The following is a 24924-nucleotide window of genomic DNA, read 5'->3' as shown; positions in this document are numbered from 1 at the left end:
TTAGGCCACCTGTGGCCTAAATAAGGTAAGGGAGGGGGGTTTAGCTTATTTAGGCCATATGTGGCCTAAATAAGGTCACCCTAATTGAATTGAAGCTTGCTGATTTAAGTGTTCGCTGGAATCGGGTTAGTTTTATTGATTTTAAAGAAGGAAAAAAAAACAGGGAATCCATCTCCTCTCGTTGAATCTGAGTTCTCATTGAATCTGAGCTCGTTGAATCCGAGTTCCACTGTACATCTTGGCACTTAAATTAAGTCCAATTAAACAAAAATTATATTCAGACTCTGAATCGACTCTGGCATGACGTCACTTCTGACTTCCGACCCTTGTTCCTAATAATGATAAACTATCGAGACGTGAGCTTTTATATCAAGTTTCTAGATCTATCTAAAATGGCCCTCCCTGCATCATTAGATCTAGATCTAGTATGAACAGAACTACTAAGTTGAGTTGACCTTGAGGAGGGCAAAGTTTATTATGTCAACCAATGAGATTTGATTGCACGTTGCGATCACGCACTTTCGGCTTACTGGGGGGAAGAGGTGCTGGGAACTGGCCATGGTTGTTGATTTTGTGCGATGTGATTTAAAAATCAATTACAGAAAAACTATAGGCTAACATACGCACAGCAAAATGAAATTCAAACATGTATCTAGCATCTGCGTTTGTTGCCATTTTATTGTCCAAAAGTTGCCACAAAAATGGCAAAAGTTGCCAATAATTTTCTAGCTATAAACTGTCTGTGATGACGTTATATGTTGATAGAGGTAACTTAATGTGAAGTACCAAAATTTCTTGTGTTCTGTTTCAAGCATCCAGAATATCATTCGTAGCCACACACAGTGTAAAAATGTGAAAAATAAAGGTTTCACAACAGAATGAAATTAAAATTAGAAAAGAACATAAACAACCTCAAAAATGAACAAATAAGAAGAGTGGCCGTTTTAACACTAAAAGTGTGTTATATTCAAGAAAAAGTACAGGATATCACATGTAAATTATGGAATCTCACATAAAAGGGGTCTGCCAGTGTCAGTACATGTACATGTATTCTAACATTTTTACGCATTTAATTTTTTTTTTTTAAAGATAGGAACAACATCATATTAAATGATATTGACATTACGATAAACACAAAAAATAGAAAACACATCAGAACAATAACAAGAAAAGAAAATAACACACCAGCAAATTAAAACACAACGAAGAGAGAAAAATAAAAGAGAAACAGCAATATAAAAATTGAATAGTATGTACCAGACTTTTTTTCACATGAAAATAACAAATAAACGTGGTGTCAACAAGTAAGAAAGAGACGAAGTGCGGGCAGAAGTGAAAATAAACTTTCTTTCTAAAAGTAAAGAGGTTCGTTTTCTTTTCTTTTTTTTCCGTTTTGTATACTCGTTTTTAAAATTATTTTTTATTCCCCGGCGGTGTGGCATTTGGAAAAAAGACGAAAATCGCGGCCGCAATTCGCGGACCAAACAATGCAAAAGAACGCAGCCGCGATTCACGGACCAAAAAATGCAAAAGAACGCAGCCGCGATTCACGGGTCTCGGCCGCGACAAACGCAGATGCTAGATGTATGTGGAAAGACAAACGGTAATGGAAGTAATGATGATGCTGTACTGTAGTGATGGTGGAAAGACCCTTACACTCACATAACTCATATTTAGAAGCAGAGTTCGAATAAATAAAACAATTTTTTTCGGACTCGAGTCCGAGTAGATTAAAAAATCTAATCGGACTCGAGTCCGAATTCAGCTGGCCTAAAAGTTACGTCAGACTTCAGTGTCAGTAGTCTAGTAGTTGTCTTGAGTGAGATAAGGTAGTGCTTCAAGTTACTTCAACTTACACTAAAAAAGTGTACTATCAACAGGCAAAGCAAGAAAAATACGGCGCGGGTTTGGCCCCAAGAGAAATGAAATATCAATATAGTAACTTCATACGGGGCAGGGTTTTGTAAGAGATAGGGGTAGGATTGTAGAACAGTGACAGAAGGATAGTACAGTATAATCCACTTATATCGACACTTCTGGTAGATTGTAATGTAATTAAGTAATTCGTGTAAACCAGGGACCAAAACTGGATTGCCTCCAAAATTATAGAAGATTACACACGCTCACACAAGTAACAAAGTATTTAGCCTACATGATACTACTGTAACAACTCCATAAGTTTACCACCCTAGTTCTGTTATTTATAATAATTTCATAAAATGATGATGTGCACATCTCTCTGTAAGATTGCAGGTAGGCTATCTAGATCTAGAATGTTACAACATCTTAATTTTAATTAATCCTAGTGATACAATAACTTTTAAAGGACTTTCTAACTTAATATGAAGCAATTCAATGATGAATTTAGGCCTATACTAGCATACAGATCAAAATTAAAACTACTTTTCTCTACTCTTCATTTCATATTATGGATCTAGTTTTTCCTTTTTATGATTTTTAACCACCTCTACCCCCCCCCCCCCTTTTGCACCGAAATTAAAATGCTGTTCCTGAAACCTTTGTTGACCTGAACTGGGCTGCTTCTCCTTATCCATTTGGGATAGTAACTTAATAATGATCTCAAATGGAAGCATGGGGTACTTCTAATCTATGTAATAAAGTACGACACGGTGAACAGTCATACAGCATAGTGAAAATAAAAAGGACAACAGGAAGCACACATGACAGATATGTAAAGCTGTAGTCTTTTATGAGTTTCAGTATCAGAATATGACAACTCAGCAACCTAGGCTATGAATCCCATTGTTCCTGGAGAGGTATTTTTTAGCTCTTGCTAAATTGGAATGTGATCGATAAATTGGGTTGTTTGGTTCTTGCCCATGTGTGAAAAAATCTTCCTTCGTGGGTAAATCATGCGGACTTATGAAGCAAGTACTGGTTTTAATTAACTTCAGGGGTGCTGCTACTCCTTTTCACCTTTTCTGTAAAGGAATTTAGCGTACTGGATCTTCATTTTTGGCGTGTTGATGGCAGTTCCTCCTTTTAATATATATATGTAAATTTTATATTATTGATTTTTTTACAGCAGTGGTGGAAGTCTTATCAGGTCTCCTGAATGGCTGATGACGATAACGATGACGAAGAACTTATTACTCGTCGAAGGTCTCGAGGAAAACGAAGCAAGAGAATGGCCAAGATTCCAAATAGCACAGTAAACAGTCCTCATTTACTCAAGATTCCTGTGGAAGAGGTAGAGGTGGTTTGGGGCTTAATTGGGAATTTTATTTCTTTGAGAAATTAAGGAAAAAATTCCATTCTCTTTTTTTTTGGTCATTGATCAAAGTAAAAAAAAACCCTTCATCAGCAGATTTAGGGATTTTGTCAATTATTTTTAAATTGGAAGTTTCTTTTTCATGTGTACATGTATAAATATAAACAGACACACTCACACACGCACACACACACAAATACACTCACGCACACACACACACTCACACATACACATGCACACTCACACACACACACATATGCCCATGTGCGCGCATACACACACACTCACACACACACACACACACGCACACACACATGCACACACACACACATACACACACACACTTTTATTTATTATGTAACTTGGACAAAAATTCAAAATCAAAGGCAGTGTTATAAAGCTTTATAATTATAAACTTTTTATTTCTTGAATTTGGTTTTTCAAAACCGTATGAAGTATTTACTCTGGCGAACAGAAAATTGCTATAATTGAAAGGATTAAATGTCTTACCTTGTTGGTATACTATTTTTTGTGTCAGCAAAGGCTTAAAATTAGAATCAGACAGTGCGTTGCTCTGAAACAGATCATACTACTATGAAGGTAAGGGATTCGATTTCTCTCTAGGAAAAAGTTATGTTAATGTTTTTTATTTTTTATTATGTATGATATTGTGAGGCAAATTACCTTTGTTAATAATGGTTGTCTTTTTTTTCCTTATCACCTTTATGTTTCTTAAAATTTCTAATAATACTTAATTTCCAGACTTTTTTTTGTCTTCATGCTCAACAGATGACGAGTCCTGTTAACAAACAGGGATTTGAGGTTGACCAGGAATCTGATTTTCTAAATGAAAGTGACTTAATTCTAGCACAATTAGATTTTGAAAATGAATTGGAAGAAGAATACAGTGACTCTTCTCATAGGAGTAGAAAAAGATCAATACCCTTGTCATCCATGGAAGTTCAGAACCGCAATCATAGTAAAAGACAGTTGTGTCAGCCAGTGAGTGACAAAAACATTATAAATAAAGACAGTAAAGATTTTCAAGTGGATGTGAACTGTGAAAATAAAGGTGGACCTGATAAAGAGATAGTTTCTGACAGCAGTTCAGTCCTTTTCCACAGTCACGGGGAGGATTGTGATAAGAAACCTTTGTTATGTGATGGAGACATTCATGATGATGAGAAAGATCTTTTTGAAGATGAAGATGACTTCTTTTATCCTCTGGATTTATCACACTTGGAAAGTTCAGAAAAGTCACAAACAGATCACAGGGAAGAGTCCCCTGGCCACAGTGGAAAGAGGTTTCACAAAGTATCTTCATCAAATAATGTAATCGTTACCACTTCAAGTGACAAACGAGATTCATCTGCTTTACCTGCAGATGTTGTATCATCTAGTGAAATTCAGAATTCATGCTTGGTTGCCAAAATAAGTGTTGCTGAAAAAGATGTAAGTGTGGTTAATAACTCCAGAAAAAATGTAAGTGAAGTTGATAACTCAGGAAAATATGTAAGTGCAGTTGATAACTCAGGAAAAGATGTAAGTGTAGTTGATGCGTCAATGTCACTGAAAGACCGGCTCAAGCAGAGGCTGCGTCAAAATGCTGGGGTGGCTATCGTGAAACGGAATCTTGAAGAAGAAATACGGTCAGAGGCATTGGTGAAAGCTCGTCTTGATGCCTCTCAGATCAGGAAGGAAGGTGGAAAGGATGATATTGGACCCTTCTATGGACTCCCAGTCAAGGTCAAAGAGTTGTATGAGAGCCTCAGGAGAATCAAGAAACTCTATGGTGAGAACGTTTCTTCCCCTGCTTAAGTGCTATTTGTTCTGTGAGTTTGGTTATCTTAAAGCTCTATCAGGAGACGCTTGTCACTTATTCTGAAAGTACAGTCGAACCTCTGTAAGACGGCCACCCATTGTCAAGGAGAAAAGTTGCTGTATAAGACGGGTGGGCAGGACTGATCAAGATGAAGAAGGCAAACCATTCTCTTCTGAGGTCCCAACCGAAGGTTACAGCATTGTTGCTTTTGTTGCTGTTTTCGTTTATTTGTTTTTTGTTTGCTTTTTTATATTTTGTTGCTTATTTTGTGCAAGGGTGACAATAAAATGAAATGTGTGAGACGAGTAAGGCCGAGTGCAATGTTAAAACAAACACATGAGTTGCCACCACTCGACCCGGAGAACGAGCGACGCTTCTGTCCGAAGTTCACGTTGACGTCCATTGTTACCTGTTTACAGACTGGGCAAACAGTGACCACTCATCTCACGTATGATTTGTGTATGAGTTCTGGGTGTGGCTTATGGGCTATGAGGGATTACACGGTTATCTCTCTAGCAGCTGAAAATTTGTTACCCATTGGTCAACAGTGGGAGGGGCCAACGCAACATTATCGGTTGGAAGGAAACTACCTAACAACAACGAGGGATGATTGGATTATGACGGCTCGTCCACAACGCCAGGGGCCAATGCATTATTATGACAAAACGTAATGGAGTCACCAAGGTGGCCTTCTAAGACAGGCGTTATTGTTTGGTATGATAAGGGTTGTGTTGCGTTGGACAGGTGGCCGTTTTATACATTGAAATTATGTAGTAAAAACGCAAGGGGGGGAATGGAAAGTGGTAGTTTGTACAGGTGGCCGTCTTATAGAGGTGGCAGTCAGGCAGGTTTGAGTGTACTTGGTTTATTTCCAGGTTCATGCTGACCAGCAGGTGACTTTTACTTTTGTTCTTTTTCTCAAATACCGTTCCCTCTTGCAAATTTTTTTTTTTAGCAACATCAGAATGCACAATTCATTTTTTCCTTTTGAGGATGTAACTTGCAATGCTAGGAACTACATAGTTATAGTTAGTAAGAGGGATATATATGCTTTCAAGCGTGTAAATCATGTGCTTTTAGAAACCCCCTGCCAAACCTATCTCTTCTATGCAGATTGGCAGCATGAATGTTTACTGCTACCAGCAATACAAGCTCATCAAAATTTGATATACACCTTGCCGACCAGTGGTGGAAAAACCTTGGTTGCTGAGATCCTCATCATGAAAGAGTTGTTATGTCACCAGAAAGATGCTTTACTCATTCTTCCCTTTGTCTCCATTGTGCAGGAGAAGGTAAGATGGAATGATAAGTAATTAGAAGAGTAGCTTGAGGCTGCTGATTGAGGTGGTGTTTGCAGGAAGGAATGATGCCAGAGCAACTAGCATGATGGCACATTCTTGTAAACCAATAGGAAAAGAAATTATGGATGCCTACAATACTTTTATACCATTATGATCTTTGTTGACTGATTTTAAGCACATAATCATTCGTCCTGCATTGGGCCAAACTAAAAGAAAAAATGAAGTATTGTCAAGTGACAAAAGTGTATGTGTGATCATGTCTGTCTGTACTTTTTACCTGGTAAAAAATTAAGGAAATGTGTTCCGAGACGAGGTTCCAACTTGGCTAGGGAGACCAGGGAAATTATTTGCGATGCTCATGCGTGATTCACCGGTTCACACGGGGTGACGGGTTCATTTGCATCTAAACAAACCATTTATTCTGACTTGTGTTCCTTTTATTTTAATGCTTTCCTGGTGACCTAAAACTAAGACAGAATACTTCAGACTTAATGTGATGATCAGTTTTATTAATGACCAAATTGTTGGCTTAAAAATAAAATGTGCGTGAAATAGATCTAGTGCAGGCCTTAGTGAAAGACAATAGACTACCTAGACACAGATTCTTAGGTTCATTTTGAAAATTCTTAGATAAAGGTCCTGAAATCAAATCCTGCCAGAGGTGAATTTTGATTTGCTTTTCTGAATGTGGCTTAATTTGTGTCCAGTGGGGCTTAAAACGCAGAAACAAACAGTTTTGATTCCTCAGTGATGCTCTTGATGCTAAAAAAATGCCTCAACAGTTGTCTAGGTACTAGGTAGATCTTAGGTCCTACTGGTACCTGAGGAAACTATAGAGCGAAACACCCAAGAAATTAGATTCTAGGAATTAAAGGGGCTAAAATAATGGTGTCAGTGGGTTATCTATACATGTATTGGCCCTGTAGCTCCTTTGTTTCCAAAAGATACCTTTTTCTACACTTCTACACAAATTCTGAAAACAAGATACTTTAGAACAACATATCTCTGTATTAAAAAAGTTTTAAAAGGGCACAAAAAATATCATTTTGGAAATTTTGATGCTGGAACTTTTTAATATGGATTAAATACATAATATTATACTGTCTAACTAGGATCCTGGTCTCCTTAGCCTCTTCCAAAAATTAAATTAAAATTTAAACATCAATTGCAAAACATTAAGAAAATTAGAGAAGAAGAACTTTATTATTGTCATAAGAAATTTTACTCGCAGCTGTTCCAAGTGACAGCAAAACATGATTACACTTTAGCCCAGTAGATACAAAATGGACTAGTATTATCTCTATCTTTCTCTTGCTCCCTTCTTTCCTCCTTCCCTCTCCCCCTCTTTCTTCCTACCTCCCTCCTTCCCTCTCCATCTTTCTTTCTCTCGCACACATAGCAACATAGAGACATTCGCACTAATGCGTGAACATCAGCAACTTTTCTGTAATTGACTGTCAGTTTTTGTAATACATTCATCTGAATGCTTTACCCTAGCTGACAGTCATGATATATCAGTCCAATTTTTTTTGTTGAAAGGCTTGTCATAGATTCTTTCTTGTGGTTAACCCCCCCCCCCCCCCCCCTATCTTTTTCATCTGCTCTTAGGTCCAAACAATTTCCGAATTTGCAACAGAGCTGGGGTTCCTTGTGGAAGAATATGCTGGTGGCAAAGGACGGTTCCCACCTATCAAGAGGCAGACAAAGAAATCCTTGTATATAGCTACTATGGAGAAAGGCCATTCCCTCATCAACAGCTTAATTGATACTGAGAGAATGTCTTCCTTGGGTCTCGTTATTGTTGATGAAGTAAGTTGTTCTTTAATTTCATTATTATGAATTTGAAATGGTTTTATCTTGATTTATGTGCAAGATTATGAAATATTGAATTTTCTGATGTTTAGGTTTCCACAGGAAAACAATGTCAGGTTGAAATTGATAGCTTTGTTTTTCTTTATTGAAATCTTTAATTTGAATTAGTATCAGATTGATCAATATTTCCTAGGAGTTTGATGAAAAATTAAAATACAGCTTTAAGAAAATTATTTTTGGACAACTCAAAATGATTTTTAAAGGTATTCTTCTTTGAATTAATGTTCTTTAGTTCGTCTTCTCTCTGAAGTTCACCTCTAAGACTCACTGAACTAGCACTTTTCACTTAAAATCATAACTTCTGTGGTCTGCTCACATGGAGCCTGAAGGCAATTACATTCTACAAGTATGTGTCCTTGGGGGCTCAGAGTTTGTCATCAAATCTTCACCATTAAAACTGACAGTTGTGCTTAGTTTTCTTACTGAGTAGTAGGTGGCCAAAAATTAAGACCAAGGAGGATTTTTTGTTCTGTTTGGTGTCTATTGCTGGTAACGATTTGTTTTGTACACACTTTATAGATAACTGAAAGTATTTCACTCATTGACAGCTTCATATGATCGGAGAAGGTGGCTCAAGAGGTGCAACACTGGAGTCAACACTGCTGAAACTCCTTAAATTCAAAGGTGATTGTTTAGTTTGTTTATTGTCAAGCACGAACATTGTAATTGCAAGCAAAATGAGCTGAGGACTCACAAATGCTTCAAAATAATTTGTAAGAATAACACTGAACTTTCAAAGCGAAAAAAAAGTCTGTCTGTCTGTCTGCCACACGCACGCACACGCGCGCGCACACACACACACACGCACACACACACATGCACACACATGCACACACACACTCACAAAGTCGCACACACATTTTGGGTCGCCAAGGCTTCTTAATTTCCATTTTTGTTTTTCAGATGTCCAGATAGTAGGGATGAGTGCCACCCTCAACAATCTGCAGGACTTGCAGGCTTTCATGAAGGCTGAGGTGTACCACAATGACTTCAGGCCGGTGAGTTCTATAGAATGGCTTTCTGTATAATAATGTTGTCCTTAAAAAGGTTTAGCGGAATGCTTTGATCTGTCTTTGTATCAGTGGAGTGCGTTACCTTCCGTTAAGTCCTCATCAAGTGTATAGTTGAGTGCTGGTTCTCTGATTTGCTATTGATTAAAGAGCGTGCTTTGCCTGAGATTAAGTAGTTGAATGTTTATCGTTCGCTCTGTGTAAAAGAACAACTCAACAAAAGTACTTCAGCATGCTTACATATACATTTATGCACTGCTGTTCACCCACTTTCCACCCTTTCCCCTCCTCTCCCCCCTCCCCCCCCCCTTCACAGACACCCACACTCATGCACACACATACAGACACACACACACACACACACACACGCACACACACACAACAAGCACACATGAAAACCTGGCCAGCTTACAATTCCAAAAATGATTGTAGGTTAGGAAGCATTTATACATTTAAAAAATGATACGCTTTGGTCTGATTAGAGACAGGAGTTAGTATTCACCTCTGTTTGAATGTTATATGTGTTATTTGACAGTGAATTGCAATTATCTCTGCTGTCAGGTTTCCCTTCAGGAGTATGTGAAGGTAGAGGACAACATTTTCCATGTTAACAACAAAGCTCTTAGCGCTGATGAGAAGCTACAACACGATAAAACAGTTACATTTCCAGTGAGTTTTTTTCTCTTTGTATTTCTAATTTTAAAAACATTCATAAAGATATTCCTCCTTATTTTATGATTTTTTTTGGGGGGGGGAAGGGGGGGGGGGGGCATTATGACACAATCTTATTTATTAATAATTTGGCGGTAATTTGGTAATTTTGTTCCACTGATGAGTGTATGTATTACTTTGGGGGAAATTTCTTTCTTTTTAAACAAATTGTCGCTGAGATCAATTCATTTTCACAGTGTGGTATTTGTACCCTTGTGAGGTTGTGTTCTCTAGGTATTCTTGCTGGTCATAGGAGCGGGGTTTGCTGCTGAAATCACTGAATCATGTTACAAAATTCTGTGAAACATTAACTTTTTCTAACCTGCAAGATTTATTGTTTGTATTTTTTAAACATTCAATAGATAATCCGTTTGTTTCTTGTTTGAGTTTTGTTTCTTTTTCCTCTTCAGTATTCTTCAGAGGTTCTCAAACAAGATCCTGACCACTTACTGGGACTTGTTCTAGAGGTGATCCCTCAACATTCCTGTCTTTTGTTCTGCCCCACTAAGAAGAATTGTGAGAACGTGGCGATGATGCTGAGCAAATTGATGTGCAACTATCACAGGTAGCAATCTTTTTCTTCCTTTTTCTATTTTTATAGCTTTGAAGGCTGAGTTATGGTCTAGATGAACATTAAAATGGAGGGAAAATAGCGTTATTAAGCATTTTGCTTTCAGGAGGTGCGAAATACTTTCAAATACAGTAAAACCTGCCCTGACGGCCACCTCTATAAGACGGCCACCTGTACAAACGGCCACTTTCCATTTTCCCCCTTGCGTTTTTCCTATATACTTTAACTGTGTAAAACGGGCACCTGTCCAACGCAGCTGCGGCCACCATATTTTAACACACAACCCCTATCACACTAAGCAATTACACCTGTCTTAGACGGCCACCTTAGTGACTCCATTACATTTTGAAATAAATTGTGCATTGACCCCTGGCGTTGTTGGCGAACCGTCAGAATTCAATCACCTGTCGTTGTTGTTAGGCAGTCCCTCCAACCGGTCATGTTGCGTAGGCCCCTCCCACTGTTGACCAATAGCTACCAATTTTCAATTGCTGGTGAGGTAAGCGTGTGATCCCTCATTGCCCATAAGCCCCGCCCAGAACTCATACACGAATCGTAAGTGAGATGAGTGGTCACTGTTCTCCGAGTGGTGGCGGCCCATGTGTGTTTGTTTTGACATGGCATTCGGTCTTCCTCGTCTAATACATTTCATTTTATTGTCACCCTTGTGCAAAATCAGCAACAAAATAAAAATTACAAACAAAATACAAACCACCACCACCACCAACAACAACAAAAACAACAATGCGGCTACTTTCGATTGGGACCTCAGATGGGAATGGTTTGTTTTCTTCATCTTGATCAGTCCTGCATAAGACGGCCACCTGTCTTATACGGCCACTTTTCTCCTTGACAAAGGGTGGCCGTCTTACACAGGTTTGATTGTACTTTAATTCAGACATTTTTTTACAGGATCTGTTGTATAGTTCCCACCACTGAGGCTTACTTCTTGTTGCAGATGGTAGCTTGTTGGACAGAAGGGTTTGAATGATTTTCCCATAGCAGTTTCATAAAACTGCACTGAACGATTTGAAATATATAAGATCAAAGGCAAACCTTTTTTTCGAACTTTGTTTGACACAACCCTTTAAGACCATATTCCTGATTTTCTGGGAATGCACAGACATTCATGTGTTCCAGATTCCTGGTTTACCGAATATCAATTCTCTTGTGAATAGTGGGCATGCATTACAAAAAAGTTGACTTATCAGCGGTAAATTCGCATTTATGTGGAATTGGCTGTTGCTAATGGAAAACTTCATTACTTAAGACTACAGTATTTTTTTAGTTTTTTTTGGGTTTATTTCACCGTGAAATGAGCCAGTGATGAGCAAAGCGCTTCAATGGAAAAGAGGGCTAGGTCTAAACTGTTTGCAAGTGCTTGATCACTTGTCTAGTAATGTAGATGACATATAGCAGAACTATGTGTGCTGTTGTAGTTTGCGGAAGATGGGAATTTAAATGGGTTTGGATCTAGGGTTGGAGGAAGCAGGTGTATTCATAACAGCTGTTATCAGTGATGTGGATGGAAATCAACAATGGGTTAATAAATAGCATACGAAGGAAGAATACTGGTTTTAGCTTGAAGGTAAACGTCTAGTAAAGTAATGCTAAGAGGTCATGTGTTGCTGTTTAAACTTGAATTCACCTTATGGTTACCCATAATATATGTGTTCTTGGGGGTTTTGCTCTGGGGCCAAGTTTTATTGGTAATTTAAAATCAAAGTTTAGGTCTGACAAGGTTACATTTTTAGTAACAGTTAAAATAGTGATTTTCAGTTGTCACTTCTCATGTTATCATTGCTGTGTTCTCATTAACCTTTTTGTATTTTCAGTCTTTTTGCTGGCTCAGCAGCTTGTTGTCTTTTAGAACAGTGACGTGTACTTAACAAAATAGTCTGAAATAAATGCCTTTATGATAACATGTATTAGAAAATAATTCTTAGTGTAAAAGCAAAAATTAAATTGAATCTTGGACTTTTTTTCTACTATTTTTAGACATCTTACGGATGTGAACAAAGTCAAAAGGAAAGAGCTTCTAGCTGAGCTTAAGCAGAATGGCAATGGCATGCTGTGCCCGGTGCTGGAGTATACGGTTCACTTTGGCATTGCCTACCACCACAGCGGCCTCACGGGGGATGAGCGGAAAGTTATCGAGGAGGCGTACGCAAATGGTGTCTTGTGTCTGCTCACCTGCACATCCACATTGGCTGCTGGGGTTAATCTGCCCGCAAAAAGGTATTTTAACTCACTTGCGACTGGGCCCTTTCACCAGTCACAAGCGTTGAAGACTGGCGTTTTTGGGGGTATTTCAATAAATCACCACAACTCTCAGAATTACCCTATTGTAATCATTTTTTGACACAGTAAAGTAACATTCAAGCTTAATCTAATACAAAAAACTAAAGTTGTCTAAGTCTAATACTTTAATTTGTATGATTTTTTTAAAAATTGGCATGAATTTGATTTTCCAAAAAATTCCCAGAGATGTGACAAGTAGAATGAAATTCACTGCAACAACAAAAATAAAAGTTCAAAGTGTTCTGGTTTGATTTGTATACATGTGTGAGTGTTTGGTGAAAATATAAAAGCTGGTCTGTGCATTGATTCAGACCCATACACTGAATTACATGAGACAGATGTACGGCACGACGTTGTGATTTCGTTGCGCGAAAAACAACACCGGTACTAGTGCTAGATCTAGCCCTAGAACTACGACTCGGGCCGTGTTCGAGTACATATCCAGGATCCTAACTATTAGACACATCATATTCTGAGACACTAGAACTAGTAAAACGCACAGAAGTATAGAAAACGGCGAAATTATGTGATTCTTGTTCATGCGACTTCTTCGACCGTTACTACGACGCGACTGTCGGATTACTATCAGCTGTATAGAAAAAAACAAAGCGCGAGTTCCGGTCTGTTCAACCCCAGTTGGGGTCACTGCCCTTCACCGTCAATAACTTAAAAACTACCGGCCCCAGAGATACGAAACGAAGTCTAAGTAGCTCAGGCTTGGCCAAACAAGGGTACGAGGTGCGTCTCGCGATCCGTGCGTGATTTGTAGAGTGAAAAAAAAATTCCAAAGTTGGTCACTAGGGCTTGTGAGACTCGTCGCGAGCGTCGCGGGGTCACGCAACTGTTGTGTGACCCGTCTGAAGTGAGTTAACTCGTCAACTGCCGATACCGACATTGCATTACAAATTGGATACCTTTTACTATGCTCTTATTGCTAGTATGTTGTGACCCTGAATTGTCTAGCGAGTACACAGCTTCATTTAAGAAGGAAAATATTTTGTTTCCATTTTTCGTTTCTCTTGCGTTTAATAATTTTCATGGCAAGTGAAGTCACAATTTTTCTTAATATATGCTAACACTTGTGTCTGTGCTTAGAAGAAAATGATTCTTTTACCATAAAATTTACCCTTTGTTGTTTTCTTTACCCTCTGTTGTAGGGTGATTCTCCGGAGTCCACACATTGGCAGCTGCTTCATTAAGTACAGTCAGTATAAGCAGATGGTGGGCCGAGCTGGACGAGCAGGTATTGACAGCTCCGGAGAAAGCATTCTCATCGTCAAAAGACAGGACAGAATGAAGGTGACTCCGTGAGCATGATGTTCTTCTAGCACGCATGCGTTCTGTATTCTGATTCAGCTTTTTGTAATGTTAGTGGTTGGAAAGTGTCACTGATAGGAGTGCCCTCTCTTTGTTCGATATTTCTTATTTCTTTCTTGTTTTTTTTCCTATTCAAAAGATCATTATTGTATTGAGTTATTTCTGTTTTAATTAATCTCATATGGATAGACTAGATTGTCATTAGGTTAGCAAAGTTTGACATTACACCCTCATATGTCACATTTTGTGAGAATTTTGATGCTTCAGCCACAAGTACCATTTATTGTTTAGAGGGAGTCCAAAATTGCCTCCATGTCTTTTGAGATCTTTTTTATTCTTTGATGTCTACATAATCATAATAATACATGACATTTATAAATGCATTTCCCTAAATTATAAAGCTCAGTGTCTGTGAGCTGGAATTGAGTATCCTTCATTTGTAGGATGAAAGTGTGTAGGTAGTCCTTTGTTGCCGAAGATGACGATGATTCCTACAGCTCATCTGTGGACGCGTATGTGGCTGTGCAATTCGATCCTGGATGAAAAATGTCTGTTGCAGTGAGGACACTGAAATGTCGTGGTTGTCTCGGTTGGCTTATGTCTTCTCTCTCTTCTCATAGTCAGCTTCTCCCTGTAGTTTGTATCGCTGTTTCTGCTGGCAATACGGGTGGCCCTGCGCCAGGTGTTCCTTTTGATGGCAGTTCTTTCGAGTTCTTTGGGGGTTACCTTCGCAAACTGGAGGTTTTCCTTTATCGTGTCTTTCAACCGCTTTTTTGGCCTCCCGAGATTTCTTTTGCCACTTGCGAGTTCACCGTACAGCAGCTGTTTGGGCATTCGGTGGTCTTCCATGTGGATGACATGGCCGACCCATCTCAGTTGGGCTTTGACGAGCATGCTTTGTGAGCTTGGTCGGTTGAGGACCTCAATGTTGATAATGCGGTCTTGCCACCGGATGCCGAGTATGCAGCGGAGAGCCCTTTGATGGAACTGCTCTAATTTGTTGATGTGCTTCCTGTAGGGTGAAAGTAACAGCCTCCTAAATGGCCTTAATTGTGTTGAAAGGAGTGTGAAACATTTTCAAAACTTACAATGCAGCAGCAGATATTTCTAAGAACAATCAATTTATCATTTTGAGCCCATTTAAAATGTGATGACTTTGAATGCAAATAACATTTGATTCTGATATATATTTCATGGTAAATTGTTGGTGTTGTGATTTGTGTAATATTACTAATTTCGTGTGTCTGTAATTAATCCACCCAGGCTAAAGACCTGTTCGCTGGACCACAAGACTTCTGCTACAGCAGTTTGGGTCATGATGATGGAACAGGTGTCCGCTCCCTTCTTCTTTCCTCCATCGGTCTAAAGGTATGCCATATATAAGAAGTCCTTCAAAGGAAAATTTTTGAAGTAAAATTTGCCTAGAAGTCTGTTCTGAGGTGTTATCTGAGTTGTGATGTGTTAACCACTTATGGATAACCACATCTTTTACCATTGTTCTGTTGTAGGGTGTTTTTATTCAACCTGTGTTCCTTGAATTCTTTAAAAAAAAATTTGATTCAAGATATGTCGCTTAATCCTTGTTGTATGAAGGAATAGTGGCCATGTTAATCTGTGCTATTAATGAATGATGATATATTGTAAACTGCAAACAGAGAACTGTGCAAGGAACACATTTTTGAAACCTACAGTCTTTTGGAGTGCAGCTTGACATGGTTAATAAAATGATATGACATTTTCAGATGGTGGACTGATTCCACCAAGGATATGCGTCCCTCAACCTTTCTCCCTCCCATTTCCATCTACACCTGAAAAAACCCCCCCCATTAAAATTACTTGGTATCCTTGGCTCTGTCTATCAAGGGGTATGCTAACAGGTTGGGGGGGGGGGGAGGCGGTGAGGTGGGGAGTGTTCACTTACATGCTGCTATGCCTGACACATTCTTGTAAACTTGTGTTATTGGATGTAAAAAATTAGCAGTTTTCCAGGAGTGGGGAGATGACTTTAAATCAAATTGATGCAGCGTGTTGTGTAAACTATATTTTTGTGTCCGAGCACTCTTGGTTTTTTAAGACAGATTTTTATTTTTAGAATGAGTTCTTAGACATGCAGGTTGTAGAGAAAAAAATTCTCGTAGCAACAGTGGGTGTAAGGGCTACTTTTTGTGAGGCAGAGACCACTGTTTTAGTATTGAGCAACTTTGATTTTAAAAGAACTCAAAAAGAACTTGTAAAAACATACATTAAAAGAATTATCCTTTTCTAGAAAATTTAACTATTTTCAGATGTAGAAATGAGGATAATTGTTTTTGAAAAAAGGAAGCACAAATGTTTTGCCCTCTTGCATGTATTCTGGCCTATTTATCTACAGCAGATTAGTGAGACTGATTTTACTGGTGTTGTATGGACATTGCTATGCTCTGTACTATGGCTAAGTATGTACTATCAAATGACAAAGTGATAACTTAAAATTAATGTCAGGCACTAAAAGAAACGTCTTCAAATACAGAACAATTGAGTATTGAATCTAGTTTAGCCTTAATATTTCTAGAGGAGGTGTCTGGTAAAGACTAGATTCTTTAAACACTTATCATGTTCATTATTTATTTGTATCATGAACATAGACAACTGTTATATGTTTCTTCCTATTTCCTTTTCAGCTGATCACTGACACAAAGTCAGCATTTGACCTGGTGAAAAGTTCCTTGTTAAACATTCAAGCTGAGGAGCTGGGAGTTGATGTGGAAGCTCTGACCAGGGATGCACTCAAGTGTCTTCGGGATGAGAACCTGATCTTGGAGAGTGGAAATGATTCGGATGAGTCAGAGAGCTCTAGTCATTTGCAAGTGACTTCCCTGGGAAAAGCCACATTTAAAGGTAATATTCACTAGTGTGAGATAACGCAACATTGGATTTCAGGACAAAAAGTGAGCGCAAGATGATTTTGAATGTCCATGTGTCAGCGCTGGATTTTTTTCTCCTCAAAATAGGAGTGTGCTGGATCATATTTGTCAATTCTTGAAGTTGCACAGGCATTCCTGGAAAGAGATGTAAGCATGGTTTGATGTAAGATTGAGGGCTCCTTAGACTTCGTTTGTAAGTGTATGCTTCTTTTTGCCTGACCATCGGGGTTGACACATGGTACATGTAAGCTATGACAGTGGGTAATGTGGGCTTTTTTCTCTGGATCTTCACACTTGTGGTCACTAGATCGATGGGGTTGAATGTGTAATATTAGTAATATTGATGAATGAAGATGTTAAATTTGACTTCTTGTGTGTGGATCAGTTGGTTCACCAATTCCAGCTGTGTTCACAAAACTGATTTAATCTCCGAACTCAAAAACTACAGACACTGTACAATAAAAATGATAAACAGTAGGCCTACCTTGGGAAATGACATGTGACAGCAGGCTTAGGAAAAAAACTGTAATGAAATTAAGTTGGTTACATCATCTTCAAACTTACTGTTCACTCCCCCCTGAAATCTTGCTGGGGGGGGGGGAAAGAAAAAAAATGAAGAGGGAGAAGAAAAGCTCACCTTTGTTTTTCACTTTTAGGAGCAGTGAATCACACCTACAGTAGTCAGCTGTACAATGATCTGAAGCAAGCGGAGGAATCCCTCAATCTGTCCACACACTTACACCTGCTCTATCTGGTCACTCCTTATGACGCTGCTCGGGATGTCAGCCCAGACTGGAACATCTATTTGAATCAGGTGAGGCTGGCCTTTGCATTGTGTTTACTATAGTTTGGGATTACAAGAGGCACATGTTTTACCCAGAGCTGACCGAATGTGGTTCCTGTACTTCATAACTCAGTAGCAACCTTTTCTTTTTTTTCTTTTTTGTTATTTTTGTGTGGAATATTTGCACCATTAATCAAGTGGGGTTAAAAGGCAGTGAACTTCGCCACACCAATGCCCTTTGACTGTGATGTCATAGTTGAGTTAATTAAACTTCATGCCCCATGTCATTTAGTTATGCTGGTTATATAAGAAAACAAACAAGGGTCATGGTCTGAGTATGGGTGAGAACAGGCTGTGTAGGGCTGCTCCCTGATTCTTGTGGAGTTAGTGGGTGATGCGGCTCTGAAGTTGTCATTTCCTTAGTCTGACAGTGAAGAATCTGACATCTATGCATCCACTCACATAAGCTTAGAGGGAGGGTGAGAGAGAGAGGGACAGGGAGAGTGAGAGAGAGAGAGAGAATCTTACTTTCTGATTAAAAAATCAGTGAGGGGTGTATTTTGTTTTCATATTCGCTTCTTCAACTTTCATGTAATTAATTATATTCTTTAAAAAAAACCATGAAAAATATTGACCTCAGACTCAGATTGTTTTTTATAATTGGGTTTTTCTTTTTGTACTTTTTCTCCCCTCTGTATCTGACTATGGATTAGGGTGTGTATGTGTGTGGTCCCTGACTTGGGCATTGGGTATCTTCAGCAGCTCCTTCTTGCCCCTGAGTTTTGTGTCCTGATCTGTGTATTCTGGCCAGACTAATGATCTCATAGTTTTGTGTGGAGGGAGCAGAAGCGCAAACGAATCCCAGGTCCTGTTTTTGTAGAATGTCTAGCATATTTGAGACCTTGAGAGTGCTGAGTTGGTGGTTTTCTGGTCTGAGTATGAACAGTGAGGTCTGCAGTCAAGGGTGGATATGACTGCAATCTTGTGTCCACTCGTCCAGAAAGGTTCTCTTTATGTTGTAATTTGTTACGGTAGAATGCTGTAGCAACACTTTGGGATTTATGTGTGCTACCTTCCTTCTCTTGAAGTAAAGAAGCTAAAAGTCAAAATCCTTGTGTGGCTTATTTCATGTTGTTGGGTCAGTCTCTCCACGGGAGCCTTGCCTTGTGGGTGTGATAGCACAAATGGTTCTCACTGTTTGCAGTTAAGATTTTGATTTGTTTTGCAATTAAGTTAGTGGGTTCATCTGAAAGAAATTTAGTTTTCTGCTAATTAGGATTACTGGTAACATTAAACATGTGTTTAAGAACGATTTTGGTTAATTTGTAAATTGCCAGTTTTGCAGAAAATTGCGCTAATATGCTGTTTCTTTTGTTTTCTCATTTCACTCGCAATAGTTGTTTTTTTTTGTGTGTTTTTATTTTGTCAAGTTCTGTAAGCTGTCTGAGATGGAATTGAAAGCTGCAGCAGCTGTTGGGGTACCAGAGAGCTACATCAACTTGAAAGCTTCTGGAAGGCGGCCCAGAAAGGTGAGCGTTATAGCACGAGTATAATGCTGCTAGTTGATAACCTGAAGTATGTAACGTGGCCTTTTTATCACAATTTTGAAGAGGGCATGAAGCTTGTAGTACCGGTATTCTTCCAAGGAATGATGCCTAATCTGACCCTTCCATTTATATATATGGAAAGGTTTCCCGAGAATAGCGTTTAGCCAGATCTCAGGGATATTGTTCATTCTGGAGTTTTATTTAAAAAAACAGAAATTCAGTTTCGTAAAATGTGCAGGAGAGCCAAAAAACCCACATCTTTGCTGCTCAACAACCAGTTGCACTGAATATCTTCAAAACACTTTTCCTGCCCTATTTATTAAGATATCAATACCGGACTAAGACAGAAATGTGTGCTTTAAACTATTAGGCAGAATCAATGACTCTATTTCCTCCAAAACTGGATATATTTTCTTTTAGCATTTAAACTCCAGTATTATCTCGAAATCTCAAAAAATAAAAAAACATTCACGAACGTCAGCTAAGTCAGGAATTCAGCTGACTCTCCGTAACTGCTTTGTTTGGATTTTCCTTCTCTAGAAAGTGAGTGAGTTGACAGTCAAGAGGTTTTACCTGACTCTGATCCTGTGGGATCTGTGGAACCAGCGTTCCGTCTGGGACGTCGCTGACAGATTCTCTCTGCCTCGGGGATATGTGCAGAACCTCCTGGCTCAAGCTGCAGCTTTTGCTTCATGTGTGTTCCACTTTTGTCAGGTGAGTGAGCACAGCCAACACGCAGGATGGGTGTAATTATTCTGTTGATCCATGTTTATTGTTCCTGCTCTGCTAACTCTTTGTGATAGGTATTTGGAAAAAAAGTTTTGCTTAATAATCCACATTAGACATGTAGGCCCTATCTCGGTGCTAGGAAGTGTTCTCAATGGCATCAGGCACCCGGAAGTGAGTGGGTACCCTGATGCTTTTTTAGGTATTATACATGGTCAGTTTGACCAGTGTTTTTGTAGCTCTTACTTTTTCGTGCAGCTCATTTAGTTGATGATTCTATTTCTTTTCTTCTTTTCTTTCTTTTTACTTTTTCATACTCTGTTGCCGTAAAATGTCAAGGAGAGATGCAGTTTGCTATGGCAGGCCAGCTCTGCAGCTCTCTCAATTGGGATTTTATAATTTGTCAGGGTTTCCTTGACTCCCTAAATCCACTTTTTGCCTGGCCTTCCTCTTCCTATATAACCTGGGTACTTGGTGTTGTAGTTATAGGCTCTCGAGGCTGGCTGGCTAGGTGATATTTGTAACAGGTGGCCAAACCATTTTATTCTGTTTTTCTATGAAATGCAGGCAGGACTCGGTGCCAACAGCTGCTCTTACTTCTTCATTTCTCTACCTGTTTCGTCTTGTGATGTTTAGGGTTTTGAGGAATTTCGTCTAGCATGCAGTCATTTTGCTTTCATGAGTTTTACTTAATGTCCAGGTCTGGCTCTGGTAGTAGTGGTAGCATAATGTTGGTACAGTGGAGTCCACTTATAATGAGTCCTGAAGTAACGAGAAGTCTTTTATAAAGACATAATTCTAAAACCCTGTTTTTTTCCTTCTTTATCTTTGTAAATAAAATACTGCTATAGCGCAGTCAGATAAACGCGCGAGTTGGTTATAGCGGAATATTGCTGCTGCTGTGCACACCGCATAGGCCATTTATACATGAAAACCTCGCCAGTTGAGAAACTTGTTGGTGATCAAACGAAACAGAATGGCCCATGTGTGCCAACGATGAAGGCCGGAGCAAATGAGTGGGGAGGGTGTAGCACGCGCAGACAAGCCGTTGTGAAGCAGAACGCATTGCCTGATAGTGATAGGCCAGCCTAGTCTAGATTATCTAGGCCTATCATGCCACTTCTCCAATGCGGGGATGAAGAGGTCACAGTGCTGTGATGGATCATGGAGCAAATGTGTGGCGTGCGCAACCAGATGCGAGAACGCATCACAGGGTGTGGTGGGGTGGGGGACAACACACAGGGCGACTTAGCCTAGAAAACTTTCTTTTTGATAGCCAACGCCGAGCGGTCAACATCGCTAACGCTAGACAAGGAAACCTGATTCAATTTTTTGATCAAGTAAGACCTAGAGGTCATGTTGAACAAAGCCATCATCAGAGGAGATAACAAAAAGAAATAAACAGAACAACAAACTCATAGATTAGGCCAACTTTATTATTTCCTTTGAATTTATTACTGGATCCCTTACAACGAGAATCCTGCTATAACGGACATTTCGTACCGGTCCCCTCCCTCTCGTTATAACAGGATTCCACTATATGGAAGTGACAAGCTGTCTCTTTGTCTATGGAGATGTTTGGATGAGATAGAAGGGGTGCGAGCTAGTAGCTGACAGCGTTGCCTTTTCGAGTTCGCATTTCTATTTCTGTGTCTATGGACCCGTTTTGAGAAAAAGTGCTACCAAGATATATTTAAACTTAAACTCCTTCACCTTTTTCAATTGTTTATCGGTACTATTGACATGGATGTTCAGGGGACTATGGTTTCAACTCACTTTCATAACTTCTGTTTTTAAAGTGCTTATTTTTGTGCCAAATTTCTCGAAACTGTTGTTCTGTTCGGTAGTGTGGTTTTGGGGTTTTTGTTAGTTTGGATGAATAAGACATTGGTCGTCTGCAAAAAGAAGTTCCATTAGGCTTTCTGGGCTTTGGTTTGCATTTTGCTTTATTGTGTCCTTAAAGATTATAAAAAGGAGGGGAGGTAAAATGCATCCTTGTTGGACTTCAGATCTTACTTTGAACCAGTCTGCATTGCCTTCTATTTCTTTTCTTATATATTTATTATGATCTGTCATCTTGCCGTTTTTGTTGGACTAAATAATTGTGGTTAGTGACGACTTTATTCTTTTGTGTCCCTTAGCTCTTGTTTATTTTGTCAATTTCCTTCGAATCAAACTGTTCTGTCTTTCTGTTGGTTTCCCGCAAACCGTTCTGCCGTTCCATCAGCTTCCCTCAAACGGTTGTCTGTACTTTCCATTCATTGCATTTATTTCCTTCTAACCATTCTGTCTTTCTTTGGGTTTCCCTTAATAAACTGTGCTGTCTTTCCGTCAGTTTCCCTAAACTAAAACTGCTCCATCTATTCCCCCCCCCCCTCCCTTTCAGGAGCTGGAGGAGTTCTGGGCATATCAGGATCTCATGCAGAACTTTGTGAAAAGACTTGGCTACTGTGTCACAACAGAGCTGGTGCCTCTCATGGAAGTTCCTGGAGTGAAACTGGTAAGGGATATTATAGTTGCGACGTGGATGCAGGACAAAAAAAACAAGGCAGTGTTGGTGTTCCTTTTTAAGAGAATAATATCCATACAATTTTTGATTACATCACTCAATCAATAATTCAAGATCAAGATTAGACATTATCTTTGGATGTTTGGTTCATGACGCAACGGCTGGAGAGAGCAGTCTGGGTTTGTCCAAGCCATGGCACATAGTTCACTTTAGATTTCTAGAACTGACTAGATAACAAGCTAAGAGAAATATTTACATCATGTACTGAAACTGAGGGGATAAACTGGCTCTTTTAAGATAATATGATGACTTTGACATTTCAAGTTTTTTGCTCTGAAGTGATTGTATGTTATATAACACTGTCCGTTGATTTGAGTAATTTTTGAATGAAAGTGTTTTAAACTTTTACTATTCCATATGCCTTCATTCGTGTGTCCATATGATTCTCTGAAAAATAGTCTTTATGAAAGTGTATTGAAAGAGGCAATGGCTTACCATATTTTGTTTGCTTTGATTCAGGCAAGGGCCAAACAGTTGTTTGCTGCTGGATACAAGACGGTGTCACAGCTGTCTTTTGCTGAACCAACGGATTTGACAAAGCATATCGAGCATTTGAGCTTACGTGCGGCCAGACAGTTGATATGTGCAGCCAAGGTAGAATGCTTTTGACTTCAACATATAATACAGTGATTATTATCTAACTGTATAAATTTTCATTTTTGTAATTTGTGTACTTTAAAGCGGTTTTTGTGCTTCTGGGATAGAGATACAGGGACAGTAAATCTATTCGAAATAGACTTGTTCTTTCCAATTTGAACTTGATAAATTTATATTTATTGAAGAATAATTAATTGATTGTAAATGTTCTTGGCCCCATTTTAATTAACAATTTAATTAACTTAGCTGGAGGCTTCAAGGCCAATCCTGGATGTGCAAGACGCTTTCCATTTAAAAAATGGAGATACTGGCTGAAATATCTAAATTTTAGTTTTAAGTGTGAATCAAACTCTTTTGTTTAAGTTAAAAGCCTTGACATTACACCATTGATGCTGTCCTGATATTTGCAGAAATATATATCTTTGGGAGAATAGTTTTCAAACTGAACTTATTTTCTTTGCTGTCCCCACTCGTTGTAAGGGAACACAACAGACTAATAGGAAATATAGAAGGCATACAATGCCTAACAAACTTTCAAATACTCAGGTTGCTCTGGGAATCCAGCAAGGTTTTTCTGTTTATGGCATGCCCCCATAAATAGACCTACATATTTTTATTTCTTTGACTTCTTCTTACGTAACTTAAATGATGTTGTGCAAAATACTTTTTGATATTGATTGACCATTGATGGTTCACAGTACTCAAAGTCAAACACCGAATTATCTGGGCCTTGTTCTCTATTATCTAAAACTTAATTTTTTTAAAACTTCAATACTTCAGGGTGCTAGTCTGATACCAATTTGTTTCCATTATGCAAATGTTGTGTGAGCCACTGGCCAGCATATTAAAGGAACGATACAATAATATGAGGTCATTTCAATGTAACAGTGAAAGTGAAAGAGAAGGGCTGTCTGTGTTTATTAACTCACCCTCTTCTTTTTTCCTTCTTTTCTCAGAATGTTTTAGAAGAAAAAACTGCTGTGCTGTTGGAGGAAGTGGAGAATTTGGTGGCTGTACCAGGTGGAACATTGAATACTGGATCCACAGAAAAACCAATTTAAGACTGACCTTTGTAATGAGTCAAAGGCCCAAATGTTCGTTTCTGCATCAGTACAGTAATCTCCGCCTAAACGCACGGTGCTCGGGAGAGCTCCTTAGCATGTGTTTACATGAACCTTTGCAAAGGGAGGAATTGACGCAGTCATCTCATTGCCTTGATATTCTAGTGACCCCCCTTAGGGGTGGGGGTCATTTTGGGCCGATCATGTGACGACACGTGACTGTTTTGTGAAGGATTCCCCAACTGCGGTTAAGAATACAAATCATTGAATGGGTGGGGTGGGGAAAAGACAGACTTAATGTAGGTACCAGAAACTAATTTTCAAAGTAGTTGTATGCCAAATTTATCAGTTCCATTTGAAAGGTCTATATCCACTGAGCATTTTGGTACCATTCTTTAACCTCTCAGTCAATTTTAAAGAAAATGGTAGTTGTTTAAAATTTGATCAAATTTGTTAAAGTCAGTCACTGGCTGCAACCCCATGTTTGACAGACAATAAAAGAGTACCAAGAGCACTAAACATCTCCACATTAACAGAGTACAATCACTATAACAAATATATGGAGCCTAATTTTTTTCAAGACTGTGAGATCATTACAAA

At 38.9% G+C, this 24924-nt stretch overlaps 1 protein-coding gene across 3 annotated transcripts in view; it reads left to right on the top strand.

The window, feature by feature from the left end:
• The window catches only part of LOC101858185 (helicase POLQ-like), a 28765-nt gene extending 4306 nt beyond the window's left edge, over positions 1-24459 (top strand). Inside the window, exons 2-19 of one of the 3 annotated variants that reach the window (XM_005099377.3) lie at positions 3050-3211; positions 4022-5024; positions 6168-6346; positions 7964-8164; positions 8776-8851; positions 9131-9225; positions 9799-9906; positions 10359-10513; positions 12518-12757; positions 13978-14119; positions 15401-15505; positions 16798-17014; positions 17697-17854; positions 19255-19353; positions 19912-20085; positions 22484-22597; positions 23126-23260; positions 24220-24459. In XM_005099377.3, the coding sequence (XP_005099434.1) occupies positions 3077-3211; positions 4022-5024; positions 6168-6346; positions 7964-8164; positions 8776-8851; positions 9131-9225; positions 9799-9906; positions 10359-10513; positions 12518-12757; positions 13978-14119; positions 15401-15505; positions 16798-17014; positions 17697-17854; positions 19255-19353; positions 19912-20085; positions 22484-22597; positions 23126-23260; positions 24220-24324 (3441 nt within the window). In that variant the 5' untranslated portion in view covers positions 3050-3076 and the 3' untranslated portion in view covers positions 24325-24459. Of the gene's footprint in view, positions 1-3046; positions 3212-4021; positions 5025-6167; positions 6347-7963; positions 8165-8775; positions 8852-9130; positions 9226-9798; positions 9907-10358; positions 10514-12517; positions 12758-13977; positions 14120-15400; positions 15506-16797; positions 17015-17696; positions 17855-19254; positions 19354-19911; positions 20086-22483; positions 22598-23125; positions 23261-24219 lie in introns of those variants that run through there. The other 2 variants (XM_005099376.3, XM_013083100.2) reach the window with 2 other exon arrangements.
• Positions 24460-24924: the final 465 nt, after the last annotated feature.

Source organism: Aplysia californica, unplaced genomic scaffold (genome assembly GCF_000002075.1).
Source record: "Aplysia californica isolate F4 #8 unplaced genomic scaffold, AplCal3.0 scaffold00211, whole genome shotgun sequence".
Lineage (NCBI taxonomy): Eukaryota > Metazoa > Mollusca > Gastropoda > Aplysiida > Aplysiidae > Aplysia > Aplysia californica.
The sequence above is the reverse complement of the archived record's forward strand: the minus strand, read 5'-3'. Positions and strand labels throughout refer to the sequence as shown.